At 42.1% G+C, this 15,818-nt stretch overlaps 2 protein-coding genes across 2 annotated transcripts; one reads left to right on the top strand and one right to left on the bottom strand.

Annotated features, from left to right (window-relative positions):
• Positions 1-1,589: 1,589 nt before the first annotated feature.
• On the bottom strand, positions 1,590-5,419 carry ogg1 (8-oxoguanine DNA glycosylase). Its single transcript, XM_030118638.1, has 7 exons — positions 5,001-5,419; positions 3,732-4,087; positions 3,469-3,648; positions 2,708-2,886; positions 2,460-2,607; positions 2,334-2,383; positions 1,590-2,253 (listed from the first exon to the last, which is right to left on the bottom strand). The coding sequence occupies exons 1-7, from the start codon at positions 5,108-5,110 to the stop codon at positions 2,035-2,037; spliced, it is 1,242 nt and encodes a 413-aa protein (XP_029974498.1). The 5' UTR covers positions 5,111-5,419; the 3' UTR covers positions 1,590-2,034.
• A 294-nt stretch (positions 5,420-5,713) lies between these two features.
• qars1 (glutaminyl-tRNA synthetase 1) lies at positions 5,714-15,411 on the top strand. Its single transcript, XM_030119513.1, has 23 exons — positions 5,714-5,891; positions 6,162-6,312; positions 8,112-8,221; positions 8,296-8,371; positions 8,469-8,533; positions 10,317-10,370; positions 10,658-10,718; positions 10,796-10,870; positions 10,966-11,051; positions 11,149-11,235; positions 11,315-11,414; positions 11,519-11,597; positions 11,697-11,936; positions 12,024-12,116; positions 12,211-12,348; positions 12,711-12,798; positions 12,887-13,033; positions 13,130-13,231; positions 13,331-13,423; positions 14,297-14,424; positions 14,497-14,563; positions 14,647-14,772; positions 14,880-15,411. The coding sequence occupies exons 1-23, from the start codon at positions 5,781-5,783 to the stop codon at positions 14,928-14,930; spliced, it is 2,328 nt and encodes a 775-aa protein (XP_029975373.1). The 5' UTR covers positions 5,714-5,780; the 3' UTR covers positions 14,931-15,411.
• The last annotated feature ends 407 nt before the right edge of the window (positions 15,412-15,818 follow it).

Raw genomic sequence — 15,818 nt, 5'->3', positions numbered from 1 at the left:
GTTTGGTGGGGAGGCCACCTCTGGGATCACAGCAGAATTATAGCTGAATGGAGGGGGGGGGGGGTGAAATAATAAAATGAAGTATTGGTGTCAATGAGGCTTTCAGTTTTTCAGACATGTTTATTATTATTGAAAGGCTTCTTTGTTTTTTACTTTTTGAGTAAAAAAAAAAAAATCTTATTATTGCATTTGTTACTGTACTAATTTTGTGTTTGGACTCTGGAATCAATCATCTCAGCTAACTGTGGATGAGCACAGGTCTCCAGTCCATCACAGGGCAGACAGAGAGACAGACAACCACACACACAAGGGGGCAATTCAGGGTCACCAATTTAACTCCTCACATGCACGATTCTGGACTGTGGGAGGAAACACACACACCCAAACAGAGAACATGCAAACTCCACATAGAAAGGCCAGTATTTGAACCCACGACCTTCTCGTAGTGAGGTGAAAGCAATACTCACTGCTTCGCACTGCAACCGCATTGAAACTCATGGTGCTGAAGATATCCAGGCCTGGCCCTGACAAGACGCTTCACTGCTTTAAAAATGTTTAATCTACAGACGAATGTCTACGAAAATACACGTGCTGACATGCACATCCAACGTGTAGCATCCTCACTCAGTCTCTAGATAGAACCACTTCTTTCCTGCTGTCACCCAAACAAAGCCAGTGTTTCTGCTGCAGGCCTTTTCCTGAGTCGTGACTTCTAAAGTAGCGCCCCCTGGTGCTGGCGAGGAGAGAGTGGGCAGGCTGAGATGTCCTTTCACTGAGCAGCCCTGAGGACACAGCGCAGGCTGAGACCATCTCTTACACAACACTGTTGTGTTGTTCTCTTCTTTGTGCGGTTACTGAAATTCCCGACCCCAACCTCCAGCACACTTTCACCTTTTCCCCTTAATGCTCCCTCCATCCCTCTTTATATTGTCATATTCCTGCTCTCCCAGCTCTATTTTTACTCTGCTTTCTTCTTCACTGTGACCCTGCCCTCCAGCTGGGCCTCAGCTTCTGCACAGCTCAACTGGAATGGAGGATGAAAGCTGACTCACATATTCATTAGCTCACATGGCTGCACTGTCTGCCGCAAATAAAACACTTGTGTGGATGAAAAAAACATGGAAATACACAGACATGCGCTCAGATGCCACAATTGGATATATCGTGCATTTAAGCCTAAATGTCAAAGGAGCTTTGGCGGTCATGTCTGTAGAAAAGAATCCCTCTCCATATATTTTTGAACTAAAATATTACTTCGTCATTTCCAAAAAAAGCATCCAGAGAGACATGACCGTGTTGTCACTAGAGAGTCACACCAGCCCCGAGCAGAGGCAGCACATAGCTGCAGCGGCTGCTATAAAAAGACTGGCTGACACAGTGAAATGGCCTTCAGATACACGTACAGACAGCACGCTTTCCTCAAACAGTCCAGTGGAATGTTATGGAAATACTATTAAAGCAGGAAATGCAACAAAGACACGCACAGCAGCATCCAGAGACCATCACCCTGATGTAACCATGGTGAAGAGGACTGACAGGAAGTACCAGGGCTGCAGAGCAATTCCACTGGAGGAGATGGCCCTCTATGGAGCATAAAGTCTCAGAGAGCAGTGCTGCCACCTACTGGTGGCTTTCAGTAACAGTCAGCATTATTGAATATGGTAGAAAATTATGTTTCACTCAAAACAAATAAAACAGCTCATGAGATGTTGGACGTTTATTGTAAAACCTATTTTCAATGCAATGGCTTTTCTGTGGCAAACTCATGGAAAAAAGGAAAAAAGGAAAAATTATAAAGTACAACAGAACACTCCACTGGAACATCCCTGGCCTGAAACCTCTGTCACCAATCACACACACATTTAAACACCCCTGAAGTTTTGATCTCATGAGTTATATTACAGACGATAAAGAACAGAATTATGTTTAATTTCTGAATCATCCATATACAGTAGTCCATTTGTGGGGATGTTGAATGAAGTTGATTTAGCGGTATGAGTAAAATGTGGGGTACCATGCAATCTGAGCTTTACCTCACACCACCTTCTCTTTCTTCACGGACACCTTCGCTTTCTTGTGACAGGTTGACTGAGATTTCAGCTTCTTCCCAGCTCCACTGTATTCTCTCTTCACTGTTGTTTTCGGGCACACTGTGATTCTTTCTTCGTGGTGCTCTTCCTCCTCCTTTGGTTGCTTCAGATGTGATACTTCTTTGAGGTTTTTGAACTTCTTGAGGTCAGCACAGAACAAGACCTCAAAGAGGAAGGACACACTCTGTTGTGAAGGTGAACTGACAGTGAGTGACAGAAGAGTTACAGGATGGTGAAACTTACTGACTGAGCCCATCCAGCATAGGGTCCCCACAGCTTTCTGAAGAAATCCCCTGTGTTGAAGCAGTTAGGTAGTATGTTGATTTGATGTTTTTGTTGTTCGTAGAAAAAAGTGACTTTGTGACTCACCAACATCTCTGTGAAGTTTTTCTGTGATGCTCTTTGGTTCTTTGCCAGCAGCGTATCTATAGTCACGTTTTGCGATCTGCCACACGTGCGTGTCGATGGGAACGGCCTCCGACTTATCCAGTGACATCAGACACGCACAGTCAGCCACCTACAGAATAACAAACACTCAGCGATACACAGTTTTTTTCTCTGCTACGATCAACGAAGCGTAAAACGTCAACATAATTTTTTTTTTTTTGCTGCTGTACCTTGGTGCCAACCCCAGGGAGAGAGCGCAGAGCATCACGGGCCTCCATATAGGACACTTTCCGTAAACCGTCCAGCCAGTCCTGCCCGTGGGTTTCCAAAATCTGCTTTGCACTTTGCTGGAGGAACCGAGCCCTGTACCCAAAACCCAGATCCCTGAGACGTGCCTCTACACTGCTGTCTGCCAATTTCAGGGACAAAATAAACACAAATACAAGTAAATCAATCAACTGCTTCCTCAAATCTTATTTGCATTACTGTAGCTGCATTACTACAATGCCTTCCAGCAAGGTCTATACAGTGTTGTTTAAGTACCAATATTAAAATCATTGTGCCTCACAAGGAACAAAATAGCATTTAAAACACATTCAAGTTATTTTATTTGTAGGTACAGAGACATTCTTTAGGCTGATCCCTTGAGCAAGGATCACAAACCCTGAAAGACAGGTCAAAGTAGAGGGAAAATATCCCTCCATACCAAGATGTACATGAAACAAATATTGGAATTTCATTCTGTAGTGCATGATATGCTGTATCTTTGACATAAAATAGAACACAAAAAGCAGAGAATGAAGTATTTGTTTTTACATTTGAAGAGAAGATTAAAGAGATGTTTGTACAGCTCCCACAATGTGAAAAACATAGCATGTACTTGAATGAACCTCCACCTAATCTGTAGCTGTAAATCCCACAAGATCTGCAGTAATGCTTTAGACAAGATCTAAAACAGGAGTGTAAGATGTGTGGTAAACATGTGAAGCACCTGCTAGAGCAGACAGGGCAGGAAAGTCGTGATACCAGGTTTGATCCAGCTGGCACAGAGGGGCGCCCAGAGCTTGGCACAGTCTCTCCACCATGCCCTGAATTCGAGAGATGTGGTTGTTGGAGGTACAGATGAAGGAAAACAGACATTCAGTGGGGTCCTGGCGCAAAATTCGCACTCCTGGAGAGATACCAACAAAAAGTATCAATTCACCATGTGGAGAAACAAGATTTATTTTGATTCATATCCAAACCCAAACTGACCTGTGAAGATGTCTGCAATTTTCTTAAAGTGAGGATCTGCTGCTCCCCATTCCCTGTAAAGATCCCCTAAATTTACACTGAGCTGAAAGTAATCTCTCAACATCTCCTCTTCAGTCACAGTGTTCTGAAATCCAGCTGGCAGCTCCTGCTCCTCCTTCACATTCTCTTTAAATGTTTTCTCAGCTTTGCTTTGTTCATGGAAAGAAACACCAGCTCTTCTCTCCATCTCATTTCCTTTCTCCTGATTCTCTTGTTGGTCGTACACATGGTACCAAAGAGTGTCTTCTGTTTGGGTCAAAGTCCACACTCGTCCTCCCATCACACCAGTCCAGTGTCCCTCTGCAGTTTCTCTCCAGCTGGGAGTTGCAATAGCAAAAAAAAAAAAAAAAGTCAATTATAAGTGTAGAGAATTTACATCTCATGCATTGTAAAATTCTAATGTAATATTTTTAAACAAACATTAACTGAAGTCTCACAAAAGAACATAATCAATTGCCTTCTATAACCACTTTACCTAGAATACAGTCAGGGGAGGCTTTAGGCTTTTTTTTTCCCCAAGAGGCAGAGTCCATAGAGTACAGACTGCACAGAACATAACATCAAGAGATAGGGACATACACAATCACACACATTCAGGGAATTTTGTAGAAAATTCCCTAGTTGTGTTGTGTCTTGTTGTGAGAATTCACTCATAATAAAATAACTCCACCAGCAGGCCACTCAAGAGGCATTTGTGGATGAAAATACAGTGCAAAAGATTGCAACACTGGTTCTGAAAAAAATATAAAGAGTGTAGAGCAGTCTATATATAGTGTAAGACAGGCTTCTTTGGGTTTAATTAAATGCTGATTTTGAATAGACTGTTGTTTTTTTTGTTTGTGTTTGCATGTGTGGCATAGAAGGAAGAGGAAAGATAATGAAGCAGGTAAAAGAAGAGGAAAAATAATGAAGCATATATGGGAGGACGGATAATAAGGCAGCTAACTGAAAGATAATAAAGCAGGAATTATAAGGAGCATGTGTAATAAAACAGATATAGGAAAAAGAAAAATGATGAAGCAATACAGCAGGTATAAAAAGAGGAAGGATAAAGAAGCATGTATAGAAGGAGGAAAGAAAGTAAACCAGGTACTGAAAGAGGAGGTATATCTATTTACATTGATGTCAAAACTGATGCTAAAATTTTCTGGACACATAGTCACGGGATGTGACTGGATGACCGCTTTCACCCATACTTTTTGGACCTGTAGTTCTTAAAGTGCAACCTACCGAAACGACTGTCCACATGGAAGAGTGAGATCCAGGCGCAGCTCAGATTTTGGACATCTGAAAGACCTCCAGAGCTTAGATCCTGATGACAGCACCATGTGTTTGGCCATGCTGGTTTTTAATGTTGTCTCTCAATGTAGAAGTTAAAAGTTTTCGGCAAATCTGTGTTACAAAACATCGCAAAGCTATCTGTGCTTACCCTTAGAAAACACTAAATACGAACTCATACAGAGCGATTTTAGAGCAACTGCATGTTATTCATTATGTTCACTGCACAGAGTTAATAACTTTCACGGAGTTATTTTCGGACATTTTGCATTTAATCTGATGGACAACTAAGAGCTTACACTGCGTTGGAGAACTGAGTTTTTTTTCGTATAAACTTTTAGAAAAAAATTGAACGTTCATACTACAGCAATTACAGACTTCTTTATACATTAATACAATTGGTTCAACTTTTAAAATATCAGTTTTATTTACAGAGCCGTCGATCTGACGCAATATTTCATGCGATGTTAGACTGTCTGACGCCGAGGTCCCGCCCTTGATGTCAATACAACTGCTGATTGGTTCTCCTTCCAAGTAGGCGGTACTTTAATTCACACTCCCTTATGATTGGTCAATATCACTCCCAGCCGCGGTGTTCTATTGGCTGATTTCACTGGATACATGTTGTTTAGTACCGGAAGTCGTCCCTCTTCCTCTCACCGGAAATAAAAGCAGTCCGAGGCGGCGGCGTGTCGGTGTGGCTCAGGTGTACTCGGTCAATACGGCGCACTAATGGAGGATACGTTGAAACTTTTCACCTCTGTGGGGCTCAGTGAGCAGAAAGCGAAAGAAACGCTGAGGAATGACGCGCTCAGTTCTTCCTTCAAAGAAGCAATAACTCAGGTACAGACCACCGCATATGAACAAACTCAGCTACTGCCTGTAGGCAGAAATATGACTGACAGCCAGGCTCACAGTTCAACCCCTTCTTTAGGTTTTATACATTTGCATGTTGACACACTTTTTCTAGCGTTCACACATTTAGCACTTTGATTTTAATTCAAATTTCACACTCTAATAGATCTTTTCTGTCCTGTGGGGCAATCCACTATTGTTATATTTTTGACACTGCAGTGATTGAACACGTGCTTTCTGTGCTTTTGGTTTCCACAGGCTCAACGTGTCCATGGCGCAAGTGGAGTGGACAAAGCCATGGGTGTACTCCTGTACAGCATGACTTCTCGTCTCAGAGACCCAAAACGCCTGGTCTTCCTTTCAGACTGCATTGCTCAACGCAAACTCTGCACAGAGCTGCAGCTGGCAGGTGATTTCTGACTTCTTCCACTGGGTTACAGACTCACAAAATGCAAGCACATCCAAGTCACCTGAAATATTCAATACTTAATTATTCTTACACTTAATTGTGCATAACTCTGCAGTCGCTCACAGCTACACCAGATACACTCACCAGATGCAGCCAGTGGAAAGTAGGCAAGAATAAGTAGTAGAAAATGTTCAGTCTTTAGTTATCAGGATAAATTCAAATGCAGAAATACCCTCGGTGAGTGAATGCAACTAAAGCCAAGATGCCTACTAAAAGTGTGACCTTCTCATCTGTTAGTCCATGTTGTTATTGGGACGAGGAGGCAGGCTCCTTCAGGATCCTATTGATGTTTCCAGGAAACACATCTGCAGCATTAAACTTCTTCATGACATCCCAGTAGATCTAAATAGTACTTACCTCCCTGTAACTAATAAATGTAATCATATTGCAGTCAATTAACAAAGGCTGGTTTTATTTCACCAAGGATGCATGAAGACTTTAATGAGTTTTTTTTTTTCTAAATATTTGTCACTGCGACTTCCAGCTCTGATTTACCAACAAAAATAATTAGTGCTGGGCAATGATTAAATTTCTTAATTGTGATTAATGGCATAACTTTTCTGCGATTAATTGCATTATGCGCAAAATACAATAATGAATTCAAAATCCAGCCAGTGACACAGATTTTTTTATTTTTGCAAGAATTCTGTGATAAGCATAATTTTACAATAATAATTTCACAATTCATCAAATATGATTTATATGGGCTCTATGCACAACTCAACCACTTCGTGACCTTCAGGAGCTCTTTTGCTTCCTGCCTTTCATGATAGGACAAGCTGATTAATGCAGGTGTGTCTGACCTTTACTGTGGTGGTTACAGACACCTGGATTAATCAGCTCGGCCTATCATGAAAGACAGGAAACAAAGGAGCCGCCTGAAGTTCAGGAAGTGGTGATGTTGTGCATAGAGGTCTTTGCCAAGATTGCCCCACCCCCCCACCCCCCCACCCCCCCACCCCACACACACACACACACCACCACCACCACACACCTCCAAGTGGAAGTTTATTCTGAGCACACACTTCCTCAAACTTCATTCTATCACTGACCCTCAGACAGAGAAGGATAAATTCAGTCATGCCGAATTGTGACTCATACTTACCTTTATTGAGCCAGATTGTGTGTTGAAGGGAAATGTACTTTATTTTGCGTGTTTTCAGCGCCTGAACACTGCCCAGCGAGCAGAAACGTCGAGCCGGCAAAGTTTCACTTTCATTTTTGTCATATTTGCTCTCCTTATTTCAGTTTGTGCCTTTTACCAGCCTTATCCTCATGATTTTTCTGATAATTCGTCCGAGTTCAATCTGGCAAATAATGAGGAATGGACCGTGTTTCACTGCTAAAAGCGCTGTGGCCTGTGTGCGTGCGTGCGTGTGTGTGATTTAACGCCTGATAAAATGTTTGTCGGTATTATGGAAGCAGTGCGTTAACGTGTTAGCCCTAAAAAAAAAAAAAAAAAAGAAATGTGTGTGTATACATATATATAATATATATATATATATATATCAAAAGCACATTGATTTCTTATTATAAGTGCCACTCCTTTAATGTTTCATTCACTTTGTTTACTGTTCTTTACACCCAGATAATGTCAGCTCCAAGGTCATTGTAACATTGTACTGACTGTGTAATTATGTGACTTTTTCATGGGACACGCCCAGTTTTTTTTTTTTTTTTTTTTTTTTTTTTTTTAACTTCGTTTCCTTCCCCTGTGTCCGACCTACTGTTTTATGCAGCTGCTTTGGACTTTGTAAAAAGTCACCCTCAAGACCCCATCAACCAGAAGGAGTTTGACGAAGCGTGTGGCGTCGGTGTTGTTATTACCCCGGAACAGATTGAGGATGCGGTAAGTGCACACATTTCTCTTTTTGCTGATTTTACTGGTTAAAGTGTTTTGAGTGACGGTGGAATGTCGTTCAGGTCGAGGCTGTAATGAAGAAGCACAAGGAGCAGCTGCTGAAGGAGAGGTACCACTTCAACATGGGCCTGTTAATGGGTATGAGCTCCCGCCTGTTTGACTGACGTTAAATGCAGCCATAAAAACCTGTGGAGTGAAGCAAATTTCCTCACTGGCCGATTTCTGTTTGTTGTAGCTGAGGCTCGCTCTGCTCTAAAGTGGGCCGATGGAAAAGTGATCAAAAATGAGGTGGACCTTCAGGTATGTTTAGATAAAGGACATTTAATGATATTATTAGCATGTCTGTTGCTTTTTAGGGGTGTCAACGTTTACATTTTTTTCTATACGTGTAATCGGGACTTCTAACGACATGGCGACAAGGCTCGCCCATGCCGATTACACATGACGGTCAGAGATTTGTGATCTTTTTCTTTCTCAGTTGTGCTATTGTTGACCACTAGAGGGCTCTGTCTCCATTGAAATAAGCAGTAGGGGCAAGCAAGATTACTGGTCCTGGCAGCCTCTAATGTGAACTGCTGGCAGTGGCCACATCTGCCAGAATTACCTTTTAATCCAATTTAAAGGAGGGGTATTAGGCTAAATCCACTTTTTTGAGCTTTGTATAATGCTATAGTGTCATTTCCCCATTAAAAAGATGCATGGAGTTGTTTTCTGAACCATTCACGCACATTTGAGCAATCCTTGAATCTCTCCCTGGCAGCCATGTTGAGCACTGAAACGCTCGGTGCTGCACAGCTCTGCCCATAATGCACAGCTCCGCCCCAGCTCTGACGTAATCTGCACAGCTCGCGCTCCCCGCCCCTCTCACCGCAAATACCCAAAATGGAAGCTCTGAGGGGGGTGTGCCGCTAAGCTGAGGAGAATCATATACCCCTTTCCCACTGCAACTAGCAGGTCGACCCGTGTTTTCGACCCACTAACAATCGCCTTATTAGACTCCTTTCCCACTGCCTGCAGACCCGGGTCTAGCCTCCTGCTGGCGAGCTGCGCCGCTGCGTTTTCCAGCGCTGATAGTGTCCCACGTTGATGACATCATCAGTGCGGCGGAGCGCAACAAAAGTAAACAGTGCAGCGGAACACAGTCCCTGTTACCTGTAAACGAATCTCCTCTTCCCCACGGACCAGGAGAAGCTCTCTTGGTCTCGCTATCTTGCCAATGCTGGGTCATTTTAACGAAGGAAATCTCACGCTGTGTCCAGAATTAACAATTAGCGCGGTAACGTAGCCGCGCTGCGTCGACGTCATCGTGTAAGTTCCCGGATGTGTCTCTCCCACTAAAAGCCGGTAGCAGCGACCTGGTAAATTCCTGGGTCGATTGCAGGGTCGAACGACCCGGATCGAAATGCCGATTAAACCCTTTCCCACTGCCATGAGGAGCCGATTGTTAGTGTGTTTAAACGGGGTTTTTGGCCAGTGGGAAAGGGGTATTTGAGACAGGGACTCATTTCCAGTCGTTTGAGGCAGCCTGATGCTGAGGCAAATTTGATTTAAGTTGTTTTTGACACATGCAGCTTTCACCATCCAACTTTGGGCAAAGCTGTTGCTTGAGTGTGCTGTAGATTGATACTAAAGGGCAAAAAAAACACATAATACCCCCCCTTTAAATCAAAACCATTCCAGCAGTTTTGAGATAAAAGGGCCACCGTTTCAACTAGTAAGTTGCTGATATGTTCACTAAGTGTTTTGGCACTTTTCTTCAATCTATTGTATGTAAAAACCCCATGCTAGCTTGTGAACCGCACGTGGTAGCGTTGTGTTAACGAGCTAGCTGGTCAATGTTACCTGAAGCTTTCAGGTAACATCATCACCCCGAAAAATATTATATATTTTAGTGAAAAAAAATGAGGAGGAGAAGGAGGAAAATGATACGTACACAGTTATTGATTTTTCTAAACAGTTATGATTTATTATCCATGTACACTTATACACGTGTAGACCTTGACACCGCTCGTTACTATCAGTTAGATTTTGTTTTGTTTGGTAGTTCTTGCTACAGAAGGAAATAAAAACTTTGTTCTTTAAGGTTCTGCACCTCTTAGGCCCGAAAACAGAAGCAGACCTGGAAAAGAAAGCCAAAGTAAGTCAGCGCTCATCAACGAAAATCTTCATTTGTATTGATTTTCATTATAATCTTTCTTTGTATTTTTATTTTTATATTGTAGTGAGTTTAATACGGGCAGATGAATTTTCAAGTCTCATTTTTCCCCCTTCCCTTGGTGTTTCTCTGTCCAGGTTCATTGTTTACTGAGCTGGTGTGAGAGTATTGATATTTTTCTTACTATTGAGCCATCAATGAGTGCACATCGGTTAATAAAATGGCATAATCTTAACTTGACATGTGTTTTGAATTTCATTATCTTTCAGCCACAGAAAGCGAAAGTTGTGGAGAATGATCTGAAGGTGAAAAAAGAGGTGGCAGTGAATGGTAAGCTACAGGAAATTATTGACTTTGAATCACTGATTTTTTTGAACTGCTTCTTGAGTTTGCTCTTTGTTGTTTAGGAGATGTAAATTCAGTGGAAGGAAAGTCACTAATGGAGCAGCTTAAGGGAGAAGCATTGAAATTCCACAAACCAGGTGAGATGGAAAAAAGTAGCTATTACATTTTCCTTGCAATCGATAAATTCTGTTAAATCATAAACTCTCTTAAAAAAATTCCTTCTATCATGTAGGGGAGAATTTCACATCTGAGGGTTATGTTGTCACCCAAAATACAATGAAGCTGCTGGCCAAGCACCTGGAGATCACCGGTGGTCAGGTGAGAACCTTTACATGTGTTACTTGAACTTTCGGAAAGAAAATGACTTGAGAGTTATGAGTTTCACAGGATTTTTTTTGTTTTATCTGACTCTTAGATTCGAACACGTTTTCCTCCTGAGCCCAACGGTATTCTACACATTGGCCATGCCAAAGCAATCAACTTCAATTTCGGTTATGCAAAAGTACGTTGTATTTTTTTAACATATAAACTGGTCAGTCATCTTATTTATTATTTTTTAAAAATAATGATTTTATTTCTAGGCAAACAATGGCATTTGCTTTCTGAGATACGACGACACAAACCCTGAGAAAGAAGAAGAGAAATACTTCACGGCCATCAAGGATATGGTAGAATGGCTGGGTGAGACCTATAAACCTCTTTCTGACAGGCTTAAAGCACTGTGAAGCATACATAGCTCTTCTTCTCTGAATGAAGTTTCTGATCAGTATTTCTCTGTTCCAAAGGCTACAAGCCTTATGCTATCACACACGCCTCCGACAACTTCCAGCAGCTGTACGACCTCGCTGTGGAGCTCATTCGCAGGTGAGCGAGAAGAATGTTCACTGTGAGCACATGTTGAAGAAAGGGCACAGATGATGTGTGATAGTTTTTTTTTTTTTTTCCTTTTGTCGCTGCCTCCAGGGGCCATGCGTACATTTGTCATCAGAAGGGTGAAGAGCTGAAGGGCCACAACGCTCCTCCGTCCCCATGGAGAGACAGAGCCACGGAAGAGTCTCTGGTGCTGTTTGAAAGAATGAAGAAGGGTCTGTTTGCTGAGGGAGAGGCCACACTCAGGATGAAGATGGTGATGGAGGATGGGAAGATGGACCCTGTAGCATACAGGATTAAATACACGCCTCATCATCGGACTGGAGATGAATGGTTCGGAAACCTTTTTTTGCTCCCTTCACACCACTTTGTCTCAAACAGGTTTTGTTGAACCAGGATTTGCTGTTCTTCTGTGTGCAGGTGCATCTACCCTACCTATGACTTCACCCACTGCCTGTGTGACTCCATCGAGAACATCACACACTCACTCTGTACCAAAGAGTTTCAGGCCAGGTAGCATTTGTCATTTATTCTGTATTATCTCAGAATCTTTTAACGCTCGCTGCATGCCTACAGTGTGATGCTGTTGTTAATGTTTGCCTTGCAGACGATCGTCCTACTACTGGCTGTGTAATGCAGTGGATGTGTACTGCCCCGTGCAGTGGGAATATGGCCGCCTGAACCTCACCTACACTGTCGTCTCCAAAAGGAAGATCATCAAACTGGTTGAGACGGGTGTTGTCAGGTAGACTTACAGGACTTTTTGCATTTCTTCCTTCAGTTTTTTTTCCCCTCCAACAACCTGTATTTCAATGCAGTATTTTCTTCCCATCATTTTGTTTCTCCATCTTATTGTTGCAGACATGGTGTTTCTTAAAAGTTTAATAGGGTTGTGAACTGAATTGTTTTTTACAGTTCAGATTGGTGACCACACAAATGTTTATACATATATTGCAGGCATCTTTTATTTTTAAAGTCTAGCTGGCATTTATTCTCAATAACTGATAATCTGCTGAACTCAATCAATTGTGTTGCAGCGCAATGATCTTGTATTTGAAGGGGATTTAAAGTGTTTGTGAGTTGATGTGCAGCACTTTGTTTCTCCAGGGACTGGGACGATCCCAGACTCTTCACTCTGACTGCACTGAGGAGAAGAGGCTTCCCACCAGAGGCAATCAACAACTTCTGTGCACGAGTATGTAGGAAGGACAGACTTCAGAAATAAGTGTAAGCATTTTCCTCATAAACCTCTGCTGTGTAGTAATCTCTTGGGTGTCTTCCAGGTGGGTGTCACTGTGTCTCAGACAACTACTGAGCCACATCTTCTGGAGTCGTGTGTGAGGGACGTGCTGAATGACACAGCTCCTCGAGCCATGGCCGTGCTGGAGCCGCTCAAAGTCACCATAACAAACCTTCCTGACAACTTCAAGGTTTGTACTTTTGCTTTCCAGCACTTAGATTTCACTCATGGACCTGCCCTCTGATAATCCATTTTAAATGTTAAACTGCTTTCCTTTGTTTCTCAGTCTGACATTCGAGTACCAAACTTCCCTGCCTCAGAGTCTAAAGGCAGCCACACAGTTCAGCTTACACGCTCCATCTTCATTGAGCAGAGCGACTTCAGAGAGGTCAGTGAGAACAGTGACCACAAACAAATATAGACCGTTTCACTCGGAGGTTTCTTTTGGAAGATGTAGGGAAATTCTTTATGGACTCCTCTGTTACAGGTGATGGAGAAGGGCTACAAGCGTCTGACAGCAGAGCAGCCTGTGGGCCTGAGGCATGCTGGATACGTCATCTCTGTGCAGAAGGTCATCAAGGTAAGCACTTCAACCCTGAAGTCATATTGCATCTACTTCTTATTCATACACCCCCCCCCCCACCCCTCTATTTTTATTTTAGATATTTTTATCTCTATTTCTTAAATATTATGCCTGCTCTATGTGCCTTTTAATTGACTCTGGGAACAAATCAAATTTTCTGAATGGGATTCTTGTGGTATGGCACGTGAGCTCCCTCTAGTGGAATGTGAGGCTCAGTTATAAACATGTATAATTTTAAATAGCATTTATTTGAAAGTGTTTGTTTTTACGGTTGCCAAAATGAAAGAATGTGTGACCTCTCTTTGTCTTTTTTTAACAAAAACACATAAGAATCCCTTTACCATTTATTTTTCTTTTGAAGATTTTGAAGCATTATTTGCTTTTGTGTAAGGGAAATCTATTTTAAAGCAGTGGACTTGAAATGCACCTTCAAAATGGGTTCCTTTTGTTTTTGCTTTATGTTGTGAAGTACTACTTGTTTACGTCGTGGAAAATTTTCACTTCAAACGGATAAGGAACAATTTTTAGAAAGTATATAAAGCTGGTTTGTCATTTTGAGTATCTTTGGGTATTTTTCCAGTATCTCCCAGAGGCTGGGTAGAGTGATCAGAATATGGTCACCCTAGTTAGCATTCATCAGAGTGAGAACATCCCCAGGTTTCAGTCTGGGCCTTTTTGTGTGGTTTGCATGTTCTCTCTGTCTGTGTCAGTTTTATCCAGGTACTTCAGGTTTCTTCTCACAGTCAACAAATGTGTGTGAGGTTAATTGGTGACTTGAAATATTCCCTGTGGCCTGTAGTTGTGAATGCGAGTGCGTCTCTCTGTGGCATCTGTGGTTCAAGCGTTCCTCTTTTTTGGCCTGTTTCTCAGGACTCTCAGGGCAAAGTGGTTGAACTTGAAGTGACCTGCACCACCTCCGACACAGCAGAAAGGCCAAAGGCCTTCATCCACTGGGTCAGCGAGCCTTTGGTGTGTGAAGTGCGTCTCTATGAAAGACTGTAAGTAACAATTATCACCCACCACTCATAACTGTAAAGAAAAGTCATTTTAACCAGAGCTTGTGTTTGTAGCTTCCTGCACAAAAACCCAGAGGATCCATCTGAGGTTCCCAAAGGCTTCTTGAGTGACATTAATCCTGTGAGTTTCGCTGGAAGATTCAGTCGAAAGCCAGTTTGACTGAACTCAAAAGCTTATGTGTTTTTTTTCTTTCTGTCACTTAGAATTCCCTGCAGGTGATCAGCAGTGCCTTAGTGGACACCTCGGTGAGAGGAGCGAAGGTTTTTGACAAGTTCCAGTTTGAGAGAGTCGGCTACTTCTCTTTGGACCCTGACAGCACTGCAGACAAAGTAGTGACAGTTTTTCTTTTCAGATCAATTTCAAAATGTGTTAATTGTTAAAAACATGATATGAACTCACTAATGTTTTTTCTTTTTTTCTTTTTTAATTACTGCAGCTGGTCTTCAACAGAACAGTCACCCTCAAAGAAGATCCTGGGAAGATCTGAAGGAGTTGAAATCAAGTACATTCTGCTTCCCAAGAGCCTACAGAAACATGTCCAGAATGTTTGCATCACTCACTGTGCAACATCAGTGAAGCTGTAGACTGAGACTGAGTCAACTCTGATACTATAATATGTGTGTCTCTGTGCTGTTCGAGGTAATTTTTTCTCATGAGGATTGCAACGGAAGCGATCACGGCAACATCAATTTGACCGTTCTCAGTCATGAAAGGCTTTTTTTTTTTTAATCTGGGTATTTCTTACATCAGTTCCTCCACTTTGTTGAATGTATGCAATTTTGATTGTTCAACAAAGGCCTCCTGTATAAATTTTATATTTCCCTAAAGCTGGTGTTATAGTGTACAGAGGCCAAAAATAACTTTCTTACAGAGAGCAGTGAGTCACTGCGAAACTGTCATGATTTTTTTTTTTAAGTCTCTGAGAGGTTCAGGTCTCCTTTAACATGATGAATAAATACTAAAACAGCTGTTTGTCTTTGTTGTTTTAGTGGATTTTAACTACATGATTATTGGTGACGTTTCCTGGACTTTAACCTTGTTGTCGTAGAGAAGCTTGTGCGCTCTAGTCATCTTCATGGTTGTTGTCTGGAGCGCATGGTCCTGGTAGTCGGGCCAAAAGCAGACAGGTCTAAAGAAAAGGGTCAAACACATTCAAATTTCAACCATGAATAGGAAAGACAAACCAGCATGTACCCTGGGTCACCTGAAACCATCTCTGGAGGCAGACCAGGGGTTTGTGTTCATTGAAATGTAAAATGACATGGGGAAAAAATGGATGGGTAGATATGCTTGTCAATGTAGAGAAAAATAATACGAAAACATAAGTCTAATTAAGCCCACCCCCACCCTCCAACACACACATTACATGCATGGA

Source organism: Salarias fasciatus, chromosome 20 (assembly GCF_902148845.1).
Source record: "Salarias fasciatus chromosome 20, fSalaFa1.1, whole genome shotgun sequence".
NCBI lineage: Eukaryota > Metazoa > Chordata > Actinopteri > Blenniiformes > Blenniidae > Salarias > Salarias fasciatus.
Note: the sequence above shows the minus strand (reverse complement) of the source record. Positions and strands in the feature narration are given on the sequence as shown.

What these genes read in the sequence shown, in the direction of transcription:
- ogg1 (XM_030118638.1), bottom strand. Translation starts at nt 5,110, where the DNA reads ATGGCCAAACACATGGTGCTGTCATCAGGATCTAAGCTCTGGAGGTCT. An exon ending in TCCCTGGGGTTGGCACCAAG is followed by an intron (nt 2,608 to 2,707) that starts GTACAGCAGCAA and finishes GTTATTCTGTAG; the next exon opens with GTGGCTGACTGTGCGTGTCT. An exon ending in AAAACTTCACAGAGATGTTG is followed by an intron (nt 2,384 to 2,459) that starts GTGAGTCACAAA and finishes GCTTCAACACAG; the next exon opens with GGGATTTCTTCAGAAAGCTG.
- qars1 (XM_030119513.1), top strand. Translation starts at nt 5,781, where the DNA reads ATGGAGGATACGTTGAAACTTTTCACCTCTGTGGGGCTCAGTGAGCAG. An exon ending in ACCAAAGAGTTTCAGGCCAG is followed by an intron (nt 12,117 to 12,210) that starts GTAGCATTTGTC and finishes TTTGCCTTGCAG; the next exon opens with ACGATCGTCCTACTACTGGC. An exon ending in AGCAGAGCGACTTCAGAGAG is followed by an intron (nt 13,232 to 13,330) that starts GTCAGTGAGAAC and finishes CCTCTGTTACAG; the next exon opens with GTGATGGAGAAGGGCTACAA.